At 36.3% G+C, this 27,776-nt stretch overlaps 2 protein-coding genes and 1 pseudogene across 2 annotated transcripts; all 3 read right to left on the minus strand.

The window, feature by feature from the left end:
- Positions 1-311: 311 nt before the first annotated feature.
- OR5M9 (olfactory receptor family 5 subfamily M member 9) lies at positions 312-1,244 on the minus strand. The gene has a single exon (XM_004051130.1). The coding sequence runs from the start codon at positions 1,242-1,244 to the stop codon at positions 312-314; it is 933 nt and encodes a 310-aa protein (XP_004051178.1).
- A 5,874-nt stretch (positions 1,245-7,118) lies between these two features.
- Positions 7,119-11,204, minus strand: LOC109028795 (olfactory receptor 5M3). Its single transcript, XM_019036053.3, has 2 exons — positions 11,073-11,204; positions 7,119-8,386 (listed from the first exon to the last, which is right to left on the minus strand). Exon 2 carries the CDS (start codon positions 8,340-8,342, stop codon positions 7,419-7,421), a length of 924 nt encoding a protein of 307 aa, XP_018891598.2. The 5' UTR covers positions 8,343-8,386; positions 11,073-11,204; the 3' UTR covers positions 7,119-7,418.
- A 10,408-nt stretch (positions 11,205-21,612) lies between these two features.
- On the minus strand, positions 21,613-22,377 carry LOC101149672 (olfactory receptor 5M5-like; annotated as a pseudogene).
- Positions 22,378-27,776: the final 5,399 nt, after the last annotated feature.

Raw genomic sequence — 27,776 nt, forward strand, 5'->3', positions numbered from 1 at the left:
GAATACTTCCAACTTAACATATATGTATGTACACTCATTTGTGAGTTCCTCCAGTGACTAAACTTAGCCCAATTTTAAGCACATTGTGAATGAACATTGTGTCATCTTTCATAATATTGGCGCACATATAGGAGAAAATATGCTTAGTAATTAGAGTCCATACAAGGGGTAAAGCATCACCCTGTTACATCAGACTTATTAGTGTGTGAAAGAGTTAACTTTAGATACTGTTTTCTGAGCTAGGACTTTTACATGTGACCATTTATAATAGGACCCTATTTATAATAGGGACAACAATATCCACTACGGTTTTACTGCCTCACATATGTCTTGGTGATTGCTTTGTTGACTGCTTCTTTTACATCCTTATTTCTCAGACTGTAGATCATGGGATTCAACATAGGAATTACTGTGGTGTAAAACACAGCCACCATTTTGCCCTGCTCTACGGATTCCTCAGTGGGTCTCCTGAGATACATGAAGATGAGGGTCCCATAAAACATAGAAACAGCCGTCAAGTGGGACCCACAGGTGGAGAACGCCTTCCTCCTGCCATCGGCAGAGCGCATGCGTAGCACAGCTACTACAATGAGAGTGTAGGAGATGAGGACCACCGAGAGGGAATATGTGAAGTTAATTCCAGCAATAACAATCATTGTGATTTCTTTGATGTGCACTCCCCCACAGGCAATCTTGATGAGAGGGGGATCTGCACAATAGAAGTGATTGATTTCAAAGTTTCCACAGAAGTATAAGCCATAAGTCCATAGTGTGCATATTAGGCTGACAGAGAATCCATAGACATAAGGCACAGAGATGAGCCGAACACACACAGTCCTGGACATTTTACTGCCATAAAGCAGAGGGTTGCAGACGGCCATGTACCTGTCAAAGGCCATCACAGCCAGGATATAGACCTCCACGTGGACAATGGCAATGAAAAAGTAGCACTGCACCAAGCATCCCACATAGGAAATGGTTTTTGTCTCTAATAATAAGTTTTCCAGCATTTTGGGGGTAACGTTGGAGGAGAAGCACACGTCCACAAAAGACAGATGACTCAGGAAAAAGTACATGGGACTCTGAAGCTGAGGACTGATGCTAATCAAAATGATCATACCAATATTTCCCAACAGAGTGATCATGTAAACCGCTAGGAACACCACAAAAAAGAGAACCTGTAGCTCCTGATGACAGGTCAGCCCCAGGAGAGTAAATTCTGTCACATCCGTGAAATTAGGCATTGCCTTAGTATAGGCCAAGTCTGTGTTGCCTATGGAGAAATTGTTTTAAAAGGAAAGTAAATGAATTTGTTTTATTCTTGAAACTTTGAGTTGCGTTTGTCCTTATTTTAATTCAAATAATTTAAAAACAATGTACACTTTGCAAAAATGTACAATACAGGGTTTAAATATACTATACGTAAAATGAACTGAATATATAACATGATAGACATTGCAGTTTTGGTTCTGATCCAACTTTCCTTTGCTATAGATGTCCATGATTGTAGTTTCACTTTTTTGGCTCATTACAAATGTCAAACTAGGTAAAGAGCTGCAGATGCTGCAGTCAGAGATTTTCCTGTGTAAAAATTTCTGATCTCTACTGGTTTCCTGTTACTAATAGAATTTGACTTGGGTTAGTGTTACTACTGTATTAAGTATAAAATATATGAAATAAAGCATCAAGGCATCTAAGAAACATAAACTAACACTACATTTTGTTTCAGTCACAGTGTGATGTACTTTTCTTATTTTACACAAAATCATTAGCGCTTTAGCGTTTAGGTTGCTGCAGAAGTTATTGTGGGTTTTGCCATTACTTTCAATGGCAAAAATGCAATTACTTTTGTACCAACCTAATATTAGTTTGTTTTGTTTACCTTGAAACTCCTTAAACTGTCTTGCCTAAGCAAGACATTAGTTACATTTAATAGAAATTCAGAACTAGTTATACATATGATTTCTACATGCCCTGATCTCTAGATCCACTAAACATAATACAATAATCCAGTATAATTAAAACTCTCTAAGAAATATTTTTCTAGAGGCAACAGTCCCAGCCTTGTAATACTTATAAGAATAGCTGTTATTGAATGTTCAGGAAAACTCTTCTATGCAAATGTCCTGTAAAACAGGTTTTATTTGCATGACCATTTTACAAATGAGGAAGCTAAACACTGAGAGATTAAGAAAGTCTCCCTGGGTCAGAGGTCTACTAATTAGCAGAATTGGGATGCAAACAAAATCACTTTAGTGTTGTGTCTTTAACAATCTTCTATTGCTGCATCTTTGACAGCCTCTTCTACCGTTATATTTCTTTTCATTTGAAATTCAGTTTGCTCATCCTCCACAATAGGTGGAAGTTATATCTTTCATAGTTCATCTTTAATGGACTTTTAAGAGCTTTGGTTACCCCAGAGCAGCCTAAACCACTGAGATAGTAAATCACTGCAACTCTCCACTTGTCCAAGTTTATCATCCCAGGATCAGATGATAAGGATTTCCGGGAGAAAATTAATTTAATACCTAAATGTGTATCATCTATCAAAATAATCAGGAAGATTGAATTTGTAATCGACAAATAAAACCCAAAATTCATTTCTATTAATACTTCAGGAATTTTTCATGAAGAAAACCGGTGAAGGCATAAATTACTGGACCAATCATGCCAACTGACCCTATATCCCCAACTCCATTCATACATATATTTAAACAATATTATGAAAGTTAATAGTTTTTGTCTGTAAAGGAGAATGAGAAGACAAAAAATGAGAAATGAAGAGTTTTGCAAATCTTCATGATAATAAGCTCATTCTTACAAAGTTTTGAACAAACCAGGGATAGAAATACAAAAAGTTCCCAATAATATAATTTCATACAAGAAGACACTCTGATAACAAAATAAGTCTGTGAATAAGGTATTAGTTGCCTCTTCAAGACAGAGAGTGAAATTAAAAGATTTGACTGCATCAATCTCTATTGTAATGAGTGAAAAACTTGCAGACCTACCTTCAGCATAGAGAGCAGCAAATGATAACTTCTCACTATTTATAATAATGTCTTAAACATTAGGAACACTGGGATCATCTCCCTAAAGGACGATTCAGGTAATTATGAAAAAAATAATAAGTAAAATTCTAGACACAGCTCAGGTGTAGGAGCAGTTAAGGAGTGTGGATGAGAAGAAGATTTTTTAAATAAAATAGATCAAAATTCTTGATCAATAATATAATCTTATCTCTCACTTTCACATGGGTTCTGTCTTCTTTTATTTACACATTGACAATTATGCATTTCAGCAAAATATTGGCTTGCATCATATAAAATTTCAGTGAGTCCCTTTCTTTCTGGTTGGACAATTGTTCTAAAAAGTGCCATCTGTCAGGATAGATGATCATAGGAATGCACGTCCTATGCATCTCATGGTTGTGTTCCAATGTCAGATGCCTCAAAGAATAAATCATTGGTAAAATGAGTACAAGTAGAAGTTATTACTGAAGTCAGTCAGGTCTGGGATTATACCTTTGGTATACCACTTTCACTATGCTACCTTGGACAAGCAATGTACTTCAGAGCCTCAGTGTACTCATCTGCAGAATAGGGAAAAGACTATCTTACATTTTGGTAGAGATGATCTTAGAATAATATAGGGATAGCTCTCTTCCCAATGGCTGTTGCATGTGAAGCACACAAAAAGTTGTCATTATTTGTGCAGTTTTACCTCTAAACAGTTTACTAGTATTATCTTACTACTTCTTTAGTATTCTAATATTATCCTTACCTTGAAGAATAAAAGTATTCCTATGTGAAATGAGTATGATGTACCAGGCTTGGTGGCTCACACCTGTAATCCCAGCACTTTGGGAGGCCAACGCGGGTAGAACACCTGAGGTCAGGAGTTCAAGACCAGCCCGGCCAACGTGGTGGTACCCCGTCTCTACAATAATACAAAAATTACCTGGGCATGATGTCAGGTGCCTGTAATCCCAGCCACTCGGGAGGCTGAGGCAAGAGAATCGCTTGAACCTGGGAGGCAGAGGTAGTAGTGAGTCGAGACAGTGCCACTGCACTCCAGCCTGGGCAAGAGAGTAAGACTCCATCTCAAGGAAAAAAAAAAAAAAAAAGAGAGAAGTATGATTTTAAGTCTTTCCTTTTTTAATTTTAGGGTTGGGGTACATATGCAGGTTTGTTACATAGACAAAGTAGCTTGATGTACAGATTATTCCATCACCAGGTAATAAACATAGCACCTAATAGGTATTTTAGGTATTTTTTTGCTCCTCTCCCTCCCCTCACCCCCATTCTCAAGTAGGCCGTGGTTATGTTGTTGTTGTTCCCTGCTATGTGTCCATGCATTCTTGTTGTTTAGCTCCCACTTATAAGTGAGAACATGCAGTATTGGCAAGTTTACATACTATCAAGCCAAAGAACATGGATACATGGATGCAAACCTGGATTATTTAAACTCTAAAGCATATACTTCCTCAATTTAGTCTGAAAAATCATCAACAGAATTGTGTTTGGGCAAAGTTTTTTCCAGTGTCAAAGTACCCAGAATTTATTAATTTCTTCTCACCTATTATTGAGAAAGTCTATTAGATGAGTTTCACACTAGGGATTTTTGACTTCATATGCAATATCTCAAGAAAATGTAGATTGGAAAAGAAGAAAGTGTGTGTGTGTGTGTGTGTGTGTGTGTGTGTGTGAGAGAGAGAGAGACAGACAGGAAGAAAAAAATACAGAAGAGAAATAGAGAAAGAGATAACTTGGCTTCATGCTTAGACGTTGGAAATGCTTAAATATGATTAAGCTCACAGATGTAGAAATAAGTGTGACAATACTATCTATTTTTAAAAGTACTTTACAGAAATATCTTGAAGTTCAGATGGGAAAATTGCTTTAAGCTCTGCCAAGAAATCGAGACTCATGAAAATTATTAGGCAGAAAATACATAGGGATCAGAGTTTACAACCTTAAAAGTAACTGGATGGGTGACAAAAAGTGACTCGTCCAAGGTCATCCACAAATTCACTTGAAATTTGGAAACTCAAACCAGAAACATGGTTTGACCACTGACCTGGAGTCATCATTCTTTATGTAACACTAAACTAACTCTCAAAAGAATAAACAGAAATGCATTTCGCCTTTTAAAAAAAGAGGTAACAAAGATGGTTCAAATTTACCTGCCAATATGCTGCAAGTGATAAAATGCTTTCAAAACACATTTTGAAATTTATTAACAACAAGAAAATAATTTGGCATTTCAAGGGTTCCCCAAAAATGGCAAATAAATGTTTTTATTGCCAAAATAAATTACTTTCGACTTTGGAGTAATCCCAAAAGAAGTTGTGTACCTTAGATATTAAAAGTCTCTAGAGGTTTGACATCTTTCAACCATGCTGCCCATGATTTCTGTGTATGTATGTCTAAATGAGTTCATTTCACTTATAGGTTCTCTTGAGGTAAATAAAATTCAATATTGGACAAAGAAGAATGCTTTTTTACACTTTCATCAATAGCAGATAAACATTTCGTTTTCTTCACAACCTTGCCAGCATCTAATTTTTTTGGCTTTTTGATAATAGCCATTCTGACTGGTGTAAGAATGTATCTCATTGTAGTTTTGATTTCCATTTTGTTAATCATTAGTGATGTTGAGCTTTTTCTTATGATTCTTGGCCTCATGTATCTTGGTTCAACCATTGTGGAAGACAGTGTGGTGATTACTCAAAGACCTCAGAACAGAAATATCCAGCAATTCCATGCCTGGGTATATGCCCAAGTGAATATAAATTGTTCTACTATAAAGACAAATGTACATGTATATTCACTGCAGCACTATTCACAATAGCAAACACAGGTAATCAACCTAAAAGCCCATCGGTGATAAACTGGATAAAGAAAATGTACATATACATCATGGAATACTAGGCAACCATAAGGAAAAAAATGAGATCTTGTCCTTTGCAAGAAGATAGATGGAGATAGAGACCATTATCTTTAGCAAACTAATGCAGAACAGAAAACCAAATACCTCATGTTCTCACTTAGAAGTGTGAGCTAAATGTTGAGAGTACAAGGACATATAGAGGGGAGCAACACACATTGAGGCCTATGAAAGGGTAGAGGTTGGGAGGAGGGGGAGGATCAGGATAATAATTAATGGGTACTAGGCTTAGTACCTGGGTGGTGAAATATTCTGTACCACAAACCTCTATGACACAAGTTTACCTATAGAACAAACCTGCACACCTACCCTTGAACTTAAAATAAAAGTTAAATAAAAAAAGAATGCTTTTCTCTCAGATGACACCAATCTTGCTTTATATTCACATCTTTGCAGATAATTTTAATTATTTAAATGTATAATATAAAATGTATAAATTACATTTCTTTAGCTATATATTGTTTGCATCAAAACAGAAGGTGATTATTTATTTATTTGGCCTGAGGATGTAGACTTGATGAAATAAGTTGTAGCTTCATCCTTATGCTTCATGAAATATGGTGCAAGAGATGTGAAATTATGTTCCCATTATTATGTCAGAAAATGTTATTGATAACAACAAATAGTGCACCCTAAATACTGAATTTATTTTAAATGCAAAAGTTAACTAGAATATGTAAGTGCCATGTCTTGGTCACAGGTGTACCAAATATCCCACATGAGTAGAACATAATTTATTCTGTGGAATTTGGAGAGCAATGGTTTTACAACGACAACTTCTTCCACTAATTCTTCAACTCTTCAGTCAGAGTGAAGACACCAGCAGGGGCAAACCACAGTCTGGTGACTGGCAATCATAGAGTAGAAACACAGCAGTTCCTGGGGTCTGTGAAACAGAGACACTTACCGTGTTGTGTTTCTTAAGAAACACCAAAAATTTAAAAAGCATGAAATACAATAGTATTGCTGTTTTCAAAGTAGCAGTCTCTGAACAGACCCTACCCAACATAATGAAAGACGCATTAAACAATAAACAATCTCATAACAATTAGAGAGACCAATATTTTATGTCTTCATGTTGGAAAACCAAATTAAATATCATGGTTTTTTTTTTGTGCCCCACATTTGTTTTTAAGTGGGCAAATAAATATTTCTTAAATTCATGCAACTGCACTTTTCAATAAGAAAAAGTCTTTTGGTTGCAGCTATTTGAGCAATTGCCCTTAGTACACCTAAGAACTTTGGCACACATCACAGTTTCAATTAATTTATTTGTATGTAATTAATCTCCATACTCACATCAACAGAAATGAATCATTCCTCCTCATATTTTCTCAATTTGTACTACTTTTATTTTTCTTTTCAACCCACAGGATATCTTTATCTTAATGTTCCTAGGTACTGGGTAATAAACTTTTTCCAAACAAATAATAGAAGATAAAATTAAATCAAATTTGATTTTATTTTGTTTAACATGATCTGCTGATCACTTTCATCATGGCCTTTTTCACATCCTTGTTCCTCAGACTGTAGATCATGGGATTCAACATGGGGATCACTGTGGTATAGAACACAGCCACCATCTTCCCCTGCTCCATAGACTCTTCTGTGGGACGTCTGAGATAAGTGAAGATCAGAGTACCATAGAATGTAATGACAGCTGTCAGATGGGACCCACATGTGGAAAAGGCCTTCTGCCTTCCTTCTGCTGAGTGCATTCGCAGAATGGCAATGAGGATGAATAAGTAAGAGATGATAATTACAGTCAGGGAATATGTGAAGTTAATGCCAGCAAGTATGATCATTGTATATTCTTTTACAAAGGTCCCGGCACAGGCCATTTTGATGAGAGGTGGATCTGCACAGTAGAAATGGTTGATCTCAATTTTTCCACAGAAGTACAGGCCATAAGTCCATAATGTTGCTGCCAGACTCATCAGAAAACCATAAATGTAAGGGAAAGTAATCAGTCGAATACAGACAACCCTTGACATTTTACTGCCATAAAGCAGAGGATTCCCAATCGCCATGTATCTATCAAAGGCCATCGCAGCAAGAATAAAAATTTCCACGTGGACAAGAGCAATGAAGAAGAAACACTGTACTAAACAGCCAGCATAAGAAATTGTTTTTTTATCTGATAACAGGTTTTCCAACATTTTAGGGGTGACGTTGGAAGAAAACCACACATCAACAAATGACAAGTGACTGAGGAAAAAATACATGGGGCTGTTAAGCTGAGGACTGACCTTGATTAACACCATCATGCCGATATTGCCCACCATGGTGATAATGTAGACCACAAGAAAGATGATGAAGAACAGAACGTGCCATTCTCGACGGCTCGTTAGCCCCAAAAGAATGAACTCTGTCACATCGGTGAAATTGAGCATTTTCTGAATTCTAAGTCAATATCAGTTACAAAACTTTTTGATAACTAAAATAAAATAAAGGAAATATTAGAATGTTTATTTATTAATTTATACCTTCAGATGCTCCCTTTATACAATATCTATTAGCACACTTTGCATTATTTTCACATATCTTTTCTCAGTGCCTGTTATGTAATAGGCTCTGTGATGAATAAATGTAGACAGTCCCTATTATATAACAATTATACAAAGTTTAGTGACTGAAATACACTGGTAGTAAGTATTGTGAGTAGTCATATTTCCAAGATTATTTCATTACTTTTTAAATATCCCTCATTTCCAATGATGGCATGTTTGGAGTTTTATATTTTAAAGATAATTACAGTGGATTATAGTTCTTTTCGTAATAGAACTTAAAAAGTGTACATTTTTACCTAATCTCTTTTTCATTGTAAGCATATTCTTAATGATTAGAGAAGAAAATCATATGACGAAATAATTCATCAGCCTAAAATGTTATAAAAATGTTTTTAATCTAATCTCATATTTGCATTATTTTCAACTGAAGAACAAAAAAAAGATGATAGTAGCCATCAAAGTCAAGTTAAAGGGTGAATTATTTGTCCATGTTCACACTATATAAACATTTCCTGGATATGGACTCCCAACTCTAATATGAAATTATAATCCACTAGATATCATATACTGCTGTGTTCTAGAGATTCAAAAATAGGTAAAACATACAGATTAATGTCAGTATTTATGAAGGTACTAATGTAAATAAATACTTTTTAAAACTTGAATGTATTCTCATAGAGGTATAATAGGGACAGAAATTTAGGAAGTGATTTATTCTTCTTTGAGGGTTCAGTGGAATTCTAGGAAGTTTTCTTGTATATTTTGCAAATTTATTTTCAAATATAAGATGTATCATATAGAAAACTTCTTCTAGAAAATGTTTCTCAAATTATATTTCTAAGAAAACATTAGTGCTTGGCATGATCTTACTAGATATAATGGAGAATAATCCACAAATTTTTCTCCATCAAATGGGACATCTTTGTGTCCTATCAAATCTCTTAGTGATTCACAATCTACCTAGTAAAGTTATTTACTGTACACATCATTCATTTAACATAGAAATTTACACTCACGCACACACACTTACACACCTCTATTTATGTATATACATATGTGTATATATACACACATATATGTATATAAACATACATAAAGCTTATGTATATTTCTCTCATATACGTATGAGAAATTCCATTAATTGGATAGTTTGTCAATGAGCGTTCACATTCTGCAGAACAGAGTGCAAATCTATCTAATAAGAATCTTGAGATAGCCTTTCAGCAGGAAATACATTTGTTGGAGATGGGATTGTGTCAAACCTTCTAATGGCTATATATTATCTCTAGAGCAAACAATTATTCCCAAGACCCTTCTTGTAATCTGCAATGTTAAACTGTATTCAATCACAATTTGATGAAATTTATCCATATTATTACTGGTTAGCAGTTACCCAGAAAATTAGCAGTCAGGAAGGTAAATCTCAATGGATAGTGAAAATAAGTGAATATTTATCCATAGTAATAATCCAAACTTTTCAACCACAAACTTGGAAAGAACATTTTTCTATGACTAGAGGAGAAAATTACTAATTGAAACAGATTACATTCTACATGGCCCCAGAGGTTTGGTCTAATTAATAAAAATTTGAAGGATTTATTAGTGGGTACATTTTTAAAAATGAATAATAGCTAAAGTTCTAAAAACTGTGTATACTGCCTTAGAATATATTTATATATAGACTGCAAAATCTGTTACAGAGTTGTTAAACTCTTTAAGATCCTTAGATTCATATCCAAACAGAGATTACAGACATGTCAACAGATAACTCCAGATTTCTGATTCAACAGTTTACGTCTGCGGCTGCCTGAAATGTTCTTGCTGGCAATAGAGGGATTCTTATTTGGAAAGTCATATCTCATTTTGTAGTGACAGGGGTGATTCAGCACAAACAAGGATGTAGAAGATGGCATTGTTAGTACTCCCTTCAAGCTAAATACCAAGAGCCGTGAGTGATGGTTATCCAGGTGATAAATAGCAATAGTAAAATTACAGGAAACTAAGGGTTAGATTTCATCCTAGGGGGTGCAAAGTGTACAAAGAAATAGAGATTAGGGGACCTCAAGAGTATTTGGAGAATTTCCTCATCACCTAAATTTAAAAATACACGCATGACCTTCCCTTATTGAATTACTTTATTTCAAATTAAAATGCCAATAAATATGGATTCTTTTCCAGATCAGGTATGAAGCAATATTAAGTATCCTAGTTAAAGAGTTCTGTTTCCATCATCAGAGCTTGGTTGGATCCAGGCTCTATGACTTATTTTATAAAACTGGACATGTTTTATTCTTGTTTTCTTTTGCTTTTACTTTTTATGTTCCTCAGTAGGACTTAATAATAATATCCATTTCTTTGTGTGTTTGTGAATATGAAAAGATACATTAAGTATTAACACATAATAAATATGAAAACAATTATCAGATACACTCCATTATTCACTTGTAATTATCAAATAATATAATCCTATTGAAAATGTGTCTCTCTTTTATGTATCTCAACACATACATAACAGATAAAATCATGAATGCATTTCTATAAATCATAAAAGAAAATAAAATCTCCAATGCAAGCTCCATCTGACAATTCCAGATAGATATATTTTTCACCAACTTGAGAATGACGAGAAATATTCCCAATGTGCTTGCAGAGTTGAAAAGCGCACGCTATATATGGGAATGGTAGACACTTTCAACCTGATGAAAGAGAAACTGGGAAAAGTCCACAGTGGAAGCCTCCCTTAACTGCTTGCCTTAGAAAGCAAGGAGCAATTAAGATTTTTTTTTTCCCGTAGAAATGGCCCCATGGGAAATGAATCTCTAGAGAGAAAGCCAGCTGTTGAGTGTGTGGGTTTTTTCATTAGAGTTTTCTACAATTTTATTTTTCCCCAAACTCCAGTTATTTAGAATGGGTGCTAGAATCAAGTAAAATGTGTGTGTGTGGGGGGATTTGTATCACACTAAACCTGTTTATGGGGTTACCCAAACTGTATATATCAAGTTCATGCTCTATATTTCACATTCTCTGCCGCTAGGTTTTGCAGGGAAGATAAGTCAAGTATTATTCCCTCTAATTAAAAATATAGCATATCAAAGCAGAAAAAAATATTTTCTTCAATTCCCTTATTTTATAAATAACAAAAATATTACTCCAAGTAGTAGTAATAATAATAGCAACAATAATGCATTTTTGAAGTAACACACACCAGATACTGTGCTAATTTATTGTAACTCAACCCTGAGGCAATTACTATTATTCTCATTTTATAGACAAGAAACTGAGTCTTTCAGAGGTTCAGTGACTTGATCAATGTCACACTTTCAATGAACCAGACTCCTGATTCCAGAATTTGTACCATTAACCATCTCATCCTTTTGTCCAACAAGTAACCATTACAGGAAAAGAGACCAAATTTCTTATTTCCTAATCCTAAAAGACTCTCATGTTCATTACATGACTGGTGTACATGATGCATTCTATCATGGTCTTTGTGGACTTAAGGGAACACAAATCTGTTTTTTGTATAGCAAAAAATTGTGGATTGCTTCAGTGTCATGTGCACTTGCCACTTTACTTGGGTGCCTGAAAATTTTCTCCCAGAGCTCAAGCTTATTCCCTCTTCTGGCCTCCCCACTGCACTGCATTAACACCAGCCATGTTTACATTCCCACAAAAAAAATGTTGATTCTCATTTATGAAGTATTGGAGAAAATTGCTGGTTTCTCTACACATACATTTTTCCTTCTCCATGGTAATACAATTTTGATAAAAGGGCCATTGACTGAATTGCCCCAGCCCTGCCCCAGTATTTTTAACAGTATTTGGCACATGGTAGGTGTTCACAAAATATTTGTTAACTGATGAAAATGGTTAAAGTGATTGAGTTTTCAACAGATAACTAAACAGATAGGAGAGGTACACATCTAAGTATTCCTAAGTAATTCTCAGAATAATGTTGAGATGTTTCAGACACAAAATGAAGTTGTAGAACCTTGGTTGAAGAACCTTGGTTAAGACTGTGAAAGTTAGAGGTTTGAGTGCATCTAGAGAGAATAATTGTTGGCATAAGAGAATAATTGTGCTACCTATTGCCAAGAGTTTACTATCCACAGAGGTCACGGGCCTCACATTATAAAGGGTAACCTGCAGTCCTCTGAACACAGACTGCTTTTCAGTTGCAAATTAAATAATTTTGATCTGTAGTAATATTGTGTTAGGTTTAATTTTTAAGGTCAGTTTCTACAAGACACTAAATAGCCTCATGTGGTTTTTCTGGGTTTTATGATGTAAATACGCTTATCAGTGACTGATAAGCTGGGGAAAGTCAACATTTTTTACATACACATTACATGCACACAGAAATATAGATAAGACTCATTCCATATAGAAAGAAAGTAAGCTTGTCTTATTCTAGTCCTAATTAAAGTCCTCTCCAAGATAGAAAGAGGTAACTTAGGAATGTATCCATTTCTTCTAGATTTTCTAGTTTATTTGCGTAGAGGTGTTTGTAGTATTCTCTGATGGTAGTTTGTATTTCTGTGGGATCGGTGGTGATATCCCCTTTATCATTTTTTATTGTGTCTATTTGATTCTTCTCTCTTTTTTTCTTTATTAGTCTTGCTAGCGGTCTATCAATTTTGTTGATCCTTTCAAAAAACCAGCTCCTGGATTCATTGATTTTTTGAAGGGTTTTTTGTGTCTCTATTTCCTTCAGTTCTGTTCTGATTTTAGTTATTTCTTGCCTTCTGCTAGCTTTTGAATGTGTTTGCTCTTGCTTTTCTAGTTCTTTTAATTGTGATGTTAGGGTGTCAATTTTGGATCTTTCCTGCTTTCTCTTGTGGGCATTTAGTGCTATAAATTTCCCTCTACACACTGCTTTGAATGCATCCCAGAGATTCTGGTATGTTGTGTCTTTGTTCTCGTTGGCTTCAAAGAACATCTTTATTTCTGCCTTCATTTCGTTATGTACCCAGTAGTCATTCAGGAGCAGGTTGTTCAGTTTCCATGTAGTTGAGTGGCTTTGAGTGAGATTTTTAATCCTGAGTTCTAGTTTGATTGCACTGTGGTCTGAGAGATAGTTTGTTATAATTTCTGTTCTTTTACATTTGCTGAGGAGAGCTTTACTTCCAACTATGTGGTCAATTTTGGAATAGGTGTGGTGTGGTGCTGAAAAAAATGTATATTCTGTTGATTTGGGGTGGAGAGTTCTGTAGATGTCTATTAGGTCCGCTTGGTGCAGAGCTGAGTTCAATTCCTGGGTATCCTTGTTGACTTTCTGTCTCGTTGATCTGTCTAATGTTGACAGTGGGGTGTTAAAGTCTCCCATTATTAATGTGTGGGAGTCTAAGTCTCTTTGTAGGTCACTCAGGACTTGCTTTATGAATCTGGGTGCTCCTGTATTGGGTGCATATATATTTAGGATAGTTAGCTCCTCTTGTTGAATTGATCCCTTTACCATTATGTAATGGCCTTCTTTGTCTCTTTTGATCTTTGTTGGTTTAAAGTCTGTTTTATCAGAGACTAGGATTGCAACCCCTGCCTTTTTTTGTTTTCCATTTGCTTGGTAGATCTTCCTCCATCCTTTTATTTTGAGCCTATGTGTGTCTCTGCACGTGAGATGGGTTTCCTGAATACAGCACACTGATGGGTCTTGACTCTTTATCCAACTTGCCAGTCTGTGTCTTTTAATTGGAGAATTTAGTCCATTTACATTTAAAGTTAATATTGTTATGTGTGAATTTGATCCTGTCATTATGATGTTAGCTGGTGATTTTGCTCATTAGTTGATGCAGTTTCTTCCTAGTCTCAATGGTCTTTACATTTTGGCATGATTTTGCAGCGGCTGGTACCGGTTGTTCCTTTCCATGTTTAGCGCTTCCTTCAGGAGCTCTTTTAGGGCAGGCCTGGTGGTGACAAAATCTCTCAGCATTTGCTTGTCTCTCCCAAGACTAAACCAGGAAGAAGTTGAATCTCTGAATAGACCAATAACAGGAGCTGAAATTGTGGCAATAATCAATAGTTTACCAACCAAAAAGAGTCCAGGACCAGATGGATTCACAGCCGAATTCTACCAGAGGTATAAGGAGGAACTGGTACCATTCCTTCTGAAACTATTCCAATCAATAGAAAAAGAGGGAATCCTCCCTAACTCATTTTATGAGGCCAGCATCATTCTGATACCAAAGCCGGGCAGAGACACAACCAAAAAAGAGAATTTTAGACCAATATCCTTGATGAACATTGATGCAAAAATCCTCAATAAAATACTGGCAAAACGAATCCAGCAGCACATCAAAAAGCTTATCCACCACGATCAAGTGGGCTTCATCCCTGGGATGCAAGGCTGGTTCAATATACGCAAATCAATAAATGTAATCCAGCATATAAACAGAGCCAAAGACAAAAACCACATGATTATCTCAATAGATGCAGAAAAAGCCTTTGACAAAATTCAACAACCCTTCATGCTAAAAACTCTCAATAAATTAGGTATTGATGGGACGTATTTCAAAATAATAAGAGCTATCTATGACAAACCCACAGCCAATATCATACTGAATGGGCAAAAACTGGAAGCATTCCCTTTGAAAACTGGCACAAGACAGGGATGCCCTCTCTCACCACTCCTATTCAACATAGTGTTGGAAGTTCTGGCCAGGGCAATCAGGCAGGAGAAGGAAATAAAGGGTATTCAATTAGGAAAAGAGGAAGTCAAATTGTCCCTGTTTGCAGACGACATGATTGTTTATCTAGAAAACCCCATTGTCTCAGCCCAAAATCTCCTTAAGCTGATAAGCAACTTCAGCAAAGTCTCAGGATACAAAATCAATGTACAAAAATCACAAGCATTCTTATACACCAACAACAGACAAACAGAGAGCCAAATCATGAGTGAACTCCCATTCACAATTGCTTCAAAGAGAATAAAATACCTAGGAATCCAACTTACAAGGGATGTGAAGGACCTCTTCAAGGAGAACTACAAACCACTGCTCAAGGAAATAAAAGAGGATACAAACAATTGGAAGAACATTCCATGCTCATGGGTAGGAAGAATCAATATCGTGAAAATGGCCATACTGCCCAAGGTCATTTACAGATTCAATGCCATCCCCATCAAGCTACCAATGACTTTCTTCACAGAATTGGAAAAAACTACTTTAAAGTTCATATGGAACCAAAAAAGAGCCCGCATCGCCAAGTCAATCCTAAGCCAAAAGAACAAAGCTGGAGGCATCACACTACCTGACTTCAAACTATACTACAAGGCTACAGTAACCAAAACAGCATGGTACTGGTACCAAAACAGAGATATAGATCAATGGAACAGAACAGAGTCCTCAGAAATAACGCCGCATACCTACAACTATCTGATCTTTGACAAACCTGAGAAAAACATGCAATGGGGAAAGGATTCCCTATTTAATAAATGGTGCTGGGAAAACTGGCTAGCCATATGTAGAAAGCTGAAACTGGATCCCTTCCTTACACCTTATACAAAAATCAATTCAAGATGGATTAAAGATTTAAACGTTAGACCTAAAACCATAAAAACCCTAGAAGAAAACCTAGGCATTACCATTCAGGACATAGGCGTGGGCAAGGACTTCATGTCCAAAACACCAAAAGCAATGGCAACAAAAGACAAAATTGACAAATGGGATCTAATTAAACTAAAGAGCTTCTGCACAGCAAAAGAAACTACCATCAGAGTGAACAGGCAACCTACAACATGGGAGAAAATTTTCGCAACCTACTCATCTGACAAAGGGCTAATATCCAGAATCTACAATGAACTCAAACAAATTTACAAGAAAAAAACAAACAACCCCATCAAAAAGTGGGCGAAGGACATGAACAGACACTTCACAAAAGAAGACATTTATGCAGCCAAAAAACACATGAAAAAATGCTCATCATCACTGGCCATCAGAGAAATGCAAATCAAAACCACTATGAGATATCATCTCACACCAGTTAGAATGGCAATCATTAAAAAGTCAGGAAACAACAGGTGCTGGAGAGGATGTGGAGAAATAGGAACACTTTTACACTGTTGGTGGGACTGTAAACTAGTTCAACCATTGTGGAAGTCGGTGTGGCGATTCCTCAGGGATCTAGAACTAGAAATACCATTTGACCCAGCCATCCCATTACTGGGTATATACCCAAAGGACTATAAATCATGCTGCTATAAAGACACATGCACACGTATGTTTATTGCGGCATTATTCACAATAGCAAAGACTTGGAACCAACCCAAATGTCCAACAATGATAGACTGGATTAAGAAAATGTGGCACATATACACCATGGAATACTATGCAGCCATAAAAAATGATGAGTTCATGTCCTTTGTAGGGACATGGATGAAACTGGAAACCATCATTCTCAGTAAACTATCACAAGAACAAAAAACCAAACACCGCATATTCTCACTCATAGGTGGGAATTGAACAATGAGATCACATGGACACAGGAAGGGGAATATCACACTCTGGGGACTGTTGTGGGGTGGGGGGAGGGGGGAGGGATAGCATTGGGAGATATACCTAATGCTAGATGATGAGTTAGTGGGTGCAGCACACCAGAATGGCACATGTATACATATGTAACTAACCTGCACAATGTGCACATGTACCCTAAAACTTAAAGTATAATAAAAAAAAAAATTAAAAAAAAAAAAAAAAAAAAAAAAGAAAGAGGTAACTTAACTCAAGGGTTGCTTACTTGAATCATGCAAATGTTGTCTTCTCTTAAACACTTCCTGGAGGCTCCCATGTAAAATTAATAATCTCTACTCCTGCATTTTGACAGCCCTTAGCTCATATTGCTCATATTGTAGCTACCACATTTTATTACAGTTCATTTTAAGTGCATGTTTCATAATGCTAGACTATGAATAGGTTGAAACCAGACACAGTGTCTTAAACATTATTGCATTTTTGATGATTACATAATATTAAGTATTTTGCTAGATACTGTAGAAAGTCCAGTAAGGTGCATAATATTTCCCATCCTACTTGCTTACCTTGGGACTCACCCCTCACACACCCAGAGATATATAGAGACCACACTGACCCACCAAACTCATCCCATGCCTCTAGCACGTACTCCAAGATGCAGCATCTGTCTCAGGATCCAGGGCAACTCAGACGTTTTTAATTTATTAATTTTAATGGTATATACATTTATAAGGTTTTGTGGTTTGACATTTGTAGGATTTTATCTGCAAAATATTTTAGAAATTTGAGATTATATTGTATATCACTAAAATTAAACAATGATATTAATACATTAATTGAGGTCTCATGTTTTCCTAAATTGTATAAAACCAAGCTGCACCCTGACCACCTTGAACACATGTTCTCAGGTCCTCCTGAGGGCTGTGTCACAGGCCACAGTCATTCATAATTGGCTCAGAATAAATTGTTTCAAATATTTTATGGTGTTTGACTCTTTTTGCCTTCCTGATTGAATCGCTTCTTAATGGTCATACCTCTTAACACCATCACAATGAAAATTAAATTTCAACGTGAGATTTGGAGTCAACATTGAAACCATAGCACACAGCCACGTGAAGATGGAGGCAGAGATTGTTATTATGTTGCCACAAGCCAAGAAATGCCTGGGGTTACCAGAAGCAAAAAGAAGAAACAAGATTCTCCTCTACAGTTCAGAAAGGAGGATGGTCTTGCAGAAACCTCGATTTGGGGTTTCTAGCTCCAGATCTGTGCAAGAACACATTGTTGTTATCTTAAGCCATTCAGTGTTTACTTTGTTATGGCAGCTGAAGAAAACTAATACTTTACTCTTCAATTTGGAACTGTCATTTACATGAGCCTTTATTAGTCTCCTTGTCTAAAAAGCCCAGGAAGGTGGGCTGTTTTTCCTTCTCCTCTGGGACATCTTCAAACTGATCCAACCTTTCTAAGCCTCAGTAGCTCATTTTAAAATTAAACATTTTTGTAAATTTTGATTGGTCTCTGCCTACTTCTCATACCATCAGGTAGCAGTATCAGTCAGGGAATATATTTTTGTTTGTTCTCCAAGAATATCACACAATATCAACCACATGACAGCCATTAAACATGTGAATGGATAAGTGAAAAAAATACATTTATTATATTATAGGTGAAGAGTTAAGTAGATTTGGGATTATGTTGCTTTATAATCAACCCAACATAAAGTTTTGTTCCTGGACTCTGACAGCACCACACTTATCACTTGGTTCTAGGCTACTCCTTACTACCCCCACTCTATTGTAAGTTATTGAAATCCTCAAATTTTCAAATAATCTTTGAAGTATGAAGAAGTATGGCCTTCTACCTCAAATAATCCTGACTTTCGAATTTGCATATGAAATTGACATCTTTTCAAAGGACGTGATGATCATGTCCTCTTAATTTTTCCCTAATTTTATTAATTTTTTATTGTTTTATTTTGGGGATGGGATCTCTCTTTGTTTCCCAGGCTGAAGTGCAGAGGCACAATACAGGTTCACTGTGGCCTCAATCTCTCAGTCTCAAGGAATTCTCCCACCCCAGCCTCCCAAGTAGCTGCAACTAAGACATGTGCCACCACTCGTGACTAGTTTTGTTGCATTTGTTTGTTTGTTTTTGTGCAGACAATATCTCACTATATTGCACAGGCTGATCTCAAACTCCTGGATTCAGTGATCCTCCTGCCTCTCCCTCCCAAAGTGCTGGGATTATAGGCATGAGCCACCCTGCCTGGCAATTTTTTTTTCCAATTTTATACTCTATTTTTTCTTCAAATAACATAGAGCACTTTGGAGCTATCTTGCAAAACTGGATCACAGATTTGCCATCAGTGTCTGAAGTGGCTGAGGGATGGGAGGTAAAGGAGTGTTGTGGGGCTGAGCCTGTGTGATCTGAGGCAAATGCCAGGTAGATAGTGTCAGAACTGAATTGAATTGTAGGAAAAGTTGATGTCCACAGAGAATTGGAGAATTGCTTTGTGGAAAACACACACACACACACATAAAACTGTGTGTGAGTGTGTTGAAGGTAAAAGTTTAATTTTCTTTCAGTTATTTGTGATCATGGAACATTAACATTGACTCAGTAGAATTATGGTCTAGAACACAAGACTGTGTGGGCCATCTATCAGTCAATAAGATTTTAATAAATGCTCACAGGTCTCTGAAGATCATATTCCCTTTTCTCCTAAGCATAAAAATTAACACGATAAATTGTACCTCTACTGGCAAAATTATTTTAAATCCAAAGATGTCTTTATTGAACTAATGGTTAGATATTATTGGATAATATCAATATAACAAAATGATGATAGCCATTGTATTTATATTACTGCCTTATCCATTCCTTTAACTTTTAAAGCAGGGTTAGATGTGAGAAGAAACACCATCAGGCTTGGTCAGTACTTAGGATCTTTGGCACATCTTTGCTAGGTATTGCTTCTCTTGCTATGCAGTAATTCAGCTTGTGACCCCTAACAGTTTTGTGTCTGTTTCCAATTTTTAGATGGTTGGATAATGTGCTTCCATTAGCACCACAGAAGGAGAGTTCTAGGTCCTCAAATCATCCATGAGGGTGAGAAGAATCTTTAGATGGCTGGGTAAACAGCCAAGTAATCTGATTCCAACTCTTTCCTGATACTTGGATTTTATTTTATTTTATTTTATTTTTTCAGAGACAGGGTCTTGCTCTGTTGCTCAGGCTGAAGTAAGTGGCTGAGTGGCATAGTCACACCTCACTCCAACCTCGAATTCCTGAGCTCAAATGATCCTTCCACCTTAGCCTCCTAAAGTGCTGGGATTACAGGCATGAGCCACTGTGCCTGACTGGATTGGAATTTTTTGACACCATGGCTTCACACTTATGAGAAATTCCCTTATGACAATGGTCCATGAAGACCACAAGTCCCCTTTTCTGACACAGATTATAATGGTGTATTTGCCTTTGCTGCTAAGACATTTTAAGATGGCCAGGTATGGTGGCTCATGCCTGTAATCCCAACCACTTTTTGAGGCAGAAGCAGTCAGATTGCTTGAGCTCTGAAGTTCAAGAGCAGCCTGGGCAATGTGTTGAAATCCTGTCTCTACCAAAAATACATAAAAATTTGCCAGGTGTGGTGGCATGCTCCTGTGGTCTCAGCTACTTGGGAGGCTGAGGGGGAAGGATTGCTTGAGCCCGGCAGGTGGAGGCTGCAGTGAGCTGAGATCGTGTCACTGCACTCCAGCCTGGGTGACAGAGGGAGACTCCACCCATCTCAAAAAAAAAAAAGACATTGTAAGATATAATGTTGATCAATGGAGAAACTAAATAAGAAAATTTTAGCACACACTTGCTGATTGTTGATTTAACGTCAGCAGTGTTGACCCTTCTCTAACAACCTCTAAAGATTAAGGAATATTGTAATTTGGCTGAGGTCATATTAGAATCCTTCACAGTATGATGATAAGTGAAATGGAAGGAAAGTAAGAATATAGTAATTTACTTGCACTGGGGTGAGTCTCCCTGCTCATGTTGATATTTAAATACAACTAAACCTAAACATCATGATTTACAAAATAACTTTAGTGGAATGACTAAATACAAAACAAAATATCAAAACAAAATAAGGCAAAAATTCAGTTTGGTTTAAACCACTATATTTTGCAAGAAGTGACACTTGCTATTACAAGCAGGAATGAGAAAATTGCCTAAATGGCATCTATTTTTGGGTGGGGGGACAGCGTCTTGCTCTGTTGCTAGGCTGGAGTGCAGTGGCACTATCTCAACTCACTGCAAACTCCGCCTCCTGGGTTCAAGTGATTCTCCTGCCTCAGCCTCCCAAGTAGCTGGGATTACAGGCAACCATGACCATACCTGGCTAATTTTTGTATTTTTATTATGTTGACTAGGATGGTCTCGATCTCTTGACCTCGTGGTCCACCCACCTCAGTTTCCCAAAGTGCTGGGAATTGCAGGCGTGAGCCACCGTGCAAGCCTAAATGGAATCTTCTACTCTTCCCGTTTCAACCCGCTAGTTTCAGGAAGCTTAACTCAGTCAGCTACCTAACAGAAAATTAGAAATGAATTGTGCAAATGTAGCCTAAAATGTGACATCTAACCCAATGATACTATATCTCATTACTTCACAAATTTTTAATGATAGCTTAGCATTTTTATTTTCCCAATGTTTGTTTTCCTATTGCTTTTTTAAATGCTTCTTTCACATCCTTGTTCCTGAGGCCATAGATCATGGGGTTCAGCATGGGTATCACTGTGATATAAAACACAGCCACCATTTTCCCCTGCTCCACGGACTCCTCTGTGGGACGTCCCAAATGCATGCAGAAGAGGGTTCCATAGAAGATTGTGACAACTGTCAGGTGGGAGCCACATGTGGAAAAAGCTTTTTTTCCTTCCCTCTGCAGAACGGCTTCTGAGGATAGTGACAAGGATGAACATGTAGGATGTGACAATGATCAGAAGGAACTGGAAGTTGCTGTAGCCGGCTACTATGTACATGGACAGCTCCTTGCTGTACGTGTCAGAGCATGCCAGTTTGATAAGAGGAGGATCAGCACAGTAGAAACGGTTGATTTCATTTGTTCCACAGAAGGAGAGGTCCTTAAGGTTTCCATCACACTGAGAAGAAAGCCATAGACATAAGGGACAATGACCAGGTGGACACAAACACCTTGGGACATTTTGCTACTGTAGAGCAATGGATTACAGATGGCCATATAGCGGTCATATGCCATGACTGCCAACATGCAGTGCTCTGTGAGGACCACAGCAATGACAACATAGCACTGCATCAAACAACCTGCATAGGAAATGGTCTTCTTCTCCGATAAGAAATTTTCTAGCATTTTGGGAGTGACATTTGTGGAGAAACACAGATCTAGAATGGACAAACTGGAGAGAAAAAAGTACATGGGAGTGTGAAGTCGAGAATCAACTTTGATTAAAATAATCATCCCCAAGTTTCCTACCACAGTGACTATGTAGACAAAAAGGAACAGTGCAAAGAAAGCAACTCGCAGCTCTGGACGGCTTGTTAGACCCAAGAGAACAAATTCTGTCAGTTCAGTATAGTTTCTTCGGACATTTCTTCATCTCATATGAGAGGCATTGGTCTGATTATCTAAGGAGAAAGAGAAACTTTTTAAAAATCACTAAAACCCTAGTTAAATATCATGCTTTGTATAAAAAGAGCCAAAAGGCTTTAGTTATGTTATCTCAGTAGCAGTTCTGTAACTGAAGATGAACAGTTGTACTATGAAGCAAGTCTAAACATTTGCAACAAGTGGTTTCCATTGAGGCTGAATTTGTAATCACAGTGTGCAATTAAGTTGGAGGCTTAATGCAAAATTATAAACGAAAGTATCCTTATGCTTTGGGAAATTTCTTTTAAAAATCTAGATAACTTATATGTTAAAGATTAAATTGTAACAGAGATTTTGAAATGCTTAGAACTTCTACTGACCTGCTTACATATACATACAAAGCTACATGGAGAGGTAGAAAGGACTTTGAGGATAATGCAGGCAAAGGTCTTCATTCTGAAGACTGAGAGACTGAATCCTAGAGAGATGAAGTGACTAATCCCACTGAGAAGCTTATCTCATACATCCCCATTCGGTGATCTGCTAATATACTATATATCTCACCTAGTTCAACTTACTGTCTTGAACCTAAAAAGGTGTATTTATATATTTTGTTGTTTTTGGTAGTAGTGCTTTTCATTGTGATGTGTATATTGGTTCTTTGTTTTATAAGTTAGTTTTTGGGAACTTATGTAAATAAAGCCTTTCGTTTGAGTCTTAAACATTGATATCATGTGTTTATAAGCATTTTTTCCAGTTTGCACATCCCAATTTAGCCTGTCTGTTGGGTTAAACAAGTGTATTTATGCTCCTTCATCAATATCTCAATTCTATATGAAATTTCATATGTATTATCTTTGAGGTATCAATCTATGTTTTAATTTGTTCCTATATTTTAATTTCTTGCTATTTTACAACATTCATGCTGCATAGAACCAACATTATAGTCCCCTGCTTGGCTCACATGCTCTTTTATATAGCTGTATAAAGAAGTCCTATATCAAAGAATTTCCTATTCCTCCATTATGTTAACCCTGATGTGTAGTTTAGCCATTAGGATAAAAGGAATTAACTCAATCACCCTAAGATGATTAAAAAAATGTTTTCAGGTTCTCAATCTATACTTACTCCCTGCTAATATACCCAGAATAAATTATGTGATCACTTTGATGCCATTGCCACACAACATTAAAAAGCCTTAAAAATGGGCTGGATATGGTGGCTTATGCCTATAATCCCAGCATTTTGGGAGGCCAAGAGGGGTTGATCACTTCTGGTCATGAGTTCGAGACCAGCCTGGCCAACATGGTGAAACCCTGTCTCTACTAAAAATAAAACAAATCAGCCAGGTATGGAGGTGTGCACCTGTAACCCCAGCTACTCAGGAGGCTGAGGCAGGAGAATCACTTGAACACAGGAGGCAGAGGTTGTAGTGCACTGAGATCATGCCACTGCACTCCAGCCTGGGTGGCAGAGAGAGGCGAGAGTTCGTCAAGAAAGAAAGAAAGGCAGGCAGGCAGGAAGGAAGGAAGGAAGGAAGGAAGGAAGGAAGGAAGGAAAAGAAGAAAGAAAGAAAGAAAGAAAAGGAAAGGAAAGGAAAGGAAAGGAAAGAAAACAGAGAGAAAGAAAGAACTAAAAATGGAGAGAGAATCTTTGTTCCCTAACGGAAGGATTCAATAGCATAAAAAGGTCAATCTTTCCTAAATGATCCATAGAGTCAAATAAATTCCAATCAAAATTCAAACACAATTCTTGTGGAATAGCTGATTCTAATATTTATATGGAAGTATAAAATAACCGGAAGAGTCAGTATCTCTCAGGGCAATAAGCAGAGTTACTTATTAGATATCAAGATTTGCTGTAAAACCAGTATTCAGGACAGTGTGTTATTGACATGAAATTGGAAAAAAATATACACTTTAACTAATGTTCCAGAATAGAAAGTCCAGGAACAACTATATGTATATAGGTGATCTGGCATATAACAAAGATGACATTTCAGATCAGGGTTGGAAAGAGGGACTATTTTAGTATTTACTATTGGCTTAATGGATTATAGATTATTTAAATGGGAAAATTATTAAATTGTGCATTTACTTTAAACAATGCACAGAAATTACTTACAATTCTAGGGAGTGGTTTAATGTGTATTCATTATATTTTGTAGCTTATAATTTATATAGACATGCATTTACTGAATTTATCACAAATTATTTTAAATATATAAAATATCAAATTAAGTTAAAATATCATATGTGTTAATCTGTCTCCAAATTTTGGTTAACAAAAAATTTCAGTATACTAACAATTGCGTAAAATGAAATTTACATCTAATTTTTTTCCATGGGGCAATTCAGACATGAGCAAATGTCATTAGTGGAGAACTTGTCAGAAGCTGATTAAACTTATCTCTTCTGAGCAGTCTCAGGAAATCAATACGAGTAGCACTTTATTTTTCACCTAATCTAAGAATATCAGACACATATTTTCTATTAAATTGTATGAGATCTTACAACAACCGTTAAACTCTTATTAAAGTGAAATTTTATAGTTAAAAAACACTAATTTACTTTGCAATATGTTGTCAGCCGTGCATTTGTGTATGCATGCGTGCTTATAGCAGATAATTATTGAGCATTTTTCGAGTTCCAGCCATGGTGCTGGATGCTAGAAATAGAGCAGTGGACAATATAGTAGAAATAAATTTAGTTAGGTGAGTAACCAGGCTCAGAAAATTTGACATTCTGGTCCCAGCTTACAACTCATAAGTAGAAGAATCAGAAGACGAATCATATATTATAATTCTCAGAACGGTGCTCTCCTTCTATAATATTTTACTTTCCCAGAAAGGTCTATCTCTTCCTTCAGTTCCATTGACTGGTTGGGTAATGACAGAAATTGTTTCCAAAATGTTAAAATTCAATTTATCTAATATTATTGCCTCCTTATCCTGTCCCAGGAAACAAATATGAATAAATGAGGATCTTGAGTTAGAGTTGTCTTTGAGTTACAGATGATAGTGACAAGCACTCTAACAAAGATAAGAGATGGATGAGGAAGAAGAAAGCCAGCCAGCCAAGGTATCAGTGCCAAAACTGTAAAGAACATGAAAAATCTGGGCCAAGAATCTAGAATAATGCCTATGAATTGTAACTTAATTGGCAAGAAGGAAGGCACAAGGGCTTCTTTTAACTCTCTGGTGGTGAGCAACTTCTTCAATCCAGGTTCTTGGTTTTAGTCCTGACTTAGTCTCTAAGGAGCTTTGCAAATTTGCTCAGGTCTCACGGTCATCTGGACATGCACTTTTAGTGGAGACCATTATCATTAACCATATTTTAATTCTAGCATTGTGGGACAATGGCAATCAGAGACAGCTAATATACAGATATAGAGCCCATGAGAAATCTGTCCACTGCTGCTGAGAGGCAAGAAGCACTCAAAACAAACATTCAAATGCAGTCAATAACTTTGATGATGATGAATTTGATAATGACCCGAGAATGATTCTGTGACTACTTGTGCAGCCTAGAAAAATAGGTATGAGAATTTCATTCACCAACTTACTGTTTAAGGTCCTTGACACAAGTTAGTTATTTGATTATAATCAGACTGATTTGATTATAATCAGACTGATTTGATTATAATCAGGCTGATTTATGTTTCAAGTATTTTGTTGAAAAAAATAAAATAATATTCTGAAAACTAAAGTCTCACTGAGGCACAAGTATTGCTTGTAAAAAACTAGGTCTCTAGACAAAAATAGGGCATTGGAAAAGAACCCAGAATCTTATAAAATAAGAGAACCCAAGAGAACTTAAGATCTTCTCACCCAAGTTCGTTAGCTCCACATACTGAAGCTAATGGACCACTTTCACATATGTTTAATGGTCACAATAGAAAGCCTGTTTGAGCATTTATTTTACTTAGACATCAGAAAAATTTTATATGATTAATTAAGCTATGTTGACTTAAATTATTTTCAACTTGCCTTTTTCTTGTGGCGATTGGTGACAGTAGGCATCAAGACATTAGGCAAATGGAAAACACAAAAATAATATTACTTGAAACTAATAACAGTGAAAACATCTGCTGAAATAGCCATACTATGAAATTCTACCAGGATGTTTCAATAACACTGGTAATATCAAAAAAGTGAAAGATGAAGCTAAGTAAGCTCCCTACAGATTTTCTTTCATGGAAAATGCATTGTCTGTGCAAATTTGCCTCAAAACTACCTATTTAAACACATTGCTATCTAAAATGTACACAGTTTAAGAAAGTGAATACAGACATTATTAGATACTGAAAAATAATATGCAAAAACATTTCCTTTCTTACCTGTGAAAATAAGGGTGTCTTTTTCATGACACCAAAGATCAAATTCTGGCCAGTGCTGAAAGATATATACCCACATGACTGGCATCAGCATATATCTCAGGAGAATCCCCAAATGTGTAAGAAGAGGTAATTAGAAGTGAAATCACAGTGGAGAACATTCTCAAGGGAAATACTAATTGGTTGTACTATTTTATCTTGAATCAAGATGTTAGAAAAAAATCTATATTTTATACTTCAGTAGATCTCAAAGCAATCACCTGTTATCCAACGAGGATAGCACTTTATACAATACTGAAAAACAAATTTAAAATAGTCTGAGGACACTTAACTTCTCATGAAACCTGAATTCAGGTAATTGTCCTTCCCATCTCAAGAGCACTACCATATTTCCTCCATTGTCTGTCCTTTATCAAGTTCACACAAGAATATGTACTAAGTACAAACTTCAATACTTTTTAATCTGAATAATAAAAATATTTTAAAAGGATTTCTTCAACAAAGGGATTTGCATTTTGATGGGATGCCTAAGATATGTAAACAAGTAATACTAGGTACAAATAATTTCTGGAAAAAAACATGAAATGTTTTAGAAACAGATAGATGAAACAATACAACAGGAAGAGACTGATGAAGAAACAATGAAACAGGTAGAAGAGGCTGGTGACTGCCTATGATGAAAGTGACTGACAGGGACAATAATCATATGTTAAATAAATGAATAACTAACATATTTAACTTATTGTTTCTATCATGTTTCCCATGTTAAAAAACTTTCATGAAGTTGAGTCCACACTGGAACTCAGCATACTTGCCTCAAAATGCAATTGAGGAAAATGTATATTAAAAATAATATTTGATATTCACAATAACTCCATGAAATGGGGTTTTGCATTTGA

Source organism: Gorilla gorilla, chromosome 9 (assembly GCF_029281585.2).
Source record: "Gorilla gorilla gorilla isolate KB3781 chromosome 9, NHGRI_mGorGor1-v2.1_pri, whole genome shotgun sequence".
Lineage (NCBI taxonomy): Eukaryota > Metazoa > Chordata > Mammalia > Primates > Hominidae > Gorilla > Gorilla gorilla.

Coding starts and splice junctions, on each gene's coding strand:
- OR5M9 (XM_004051130.1), bottom strand. CDS start 1,244: ATGCCTAATTTCACGGATGTGACAGAATTTACTCTCCTGGGGCTGACC.
- LOC109028795 (XM_019036053.3), bottom strand. CDS start 8,342: ATGCTCAATTTCACCGATGTGACAGAGTTCATTCTTTTGGGGCTAACG.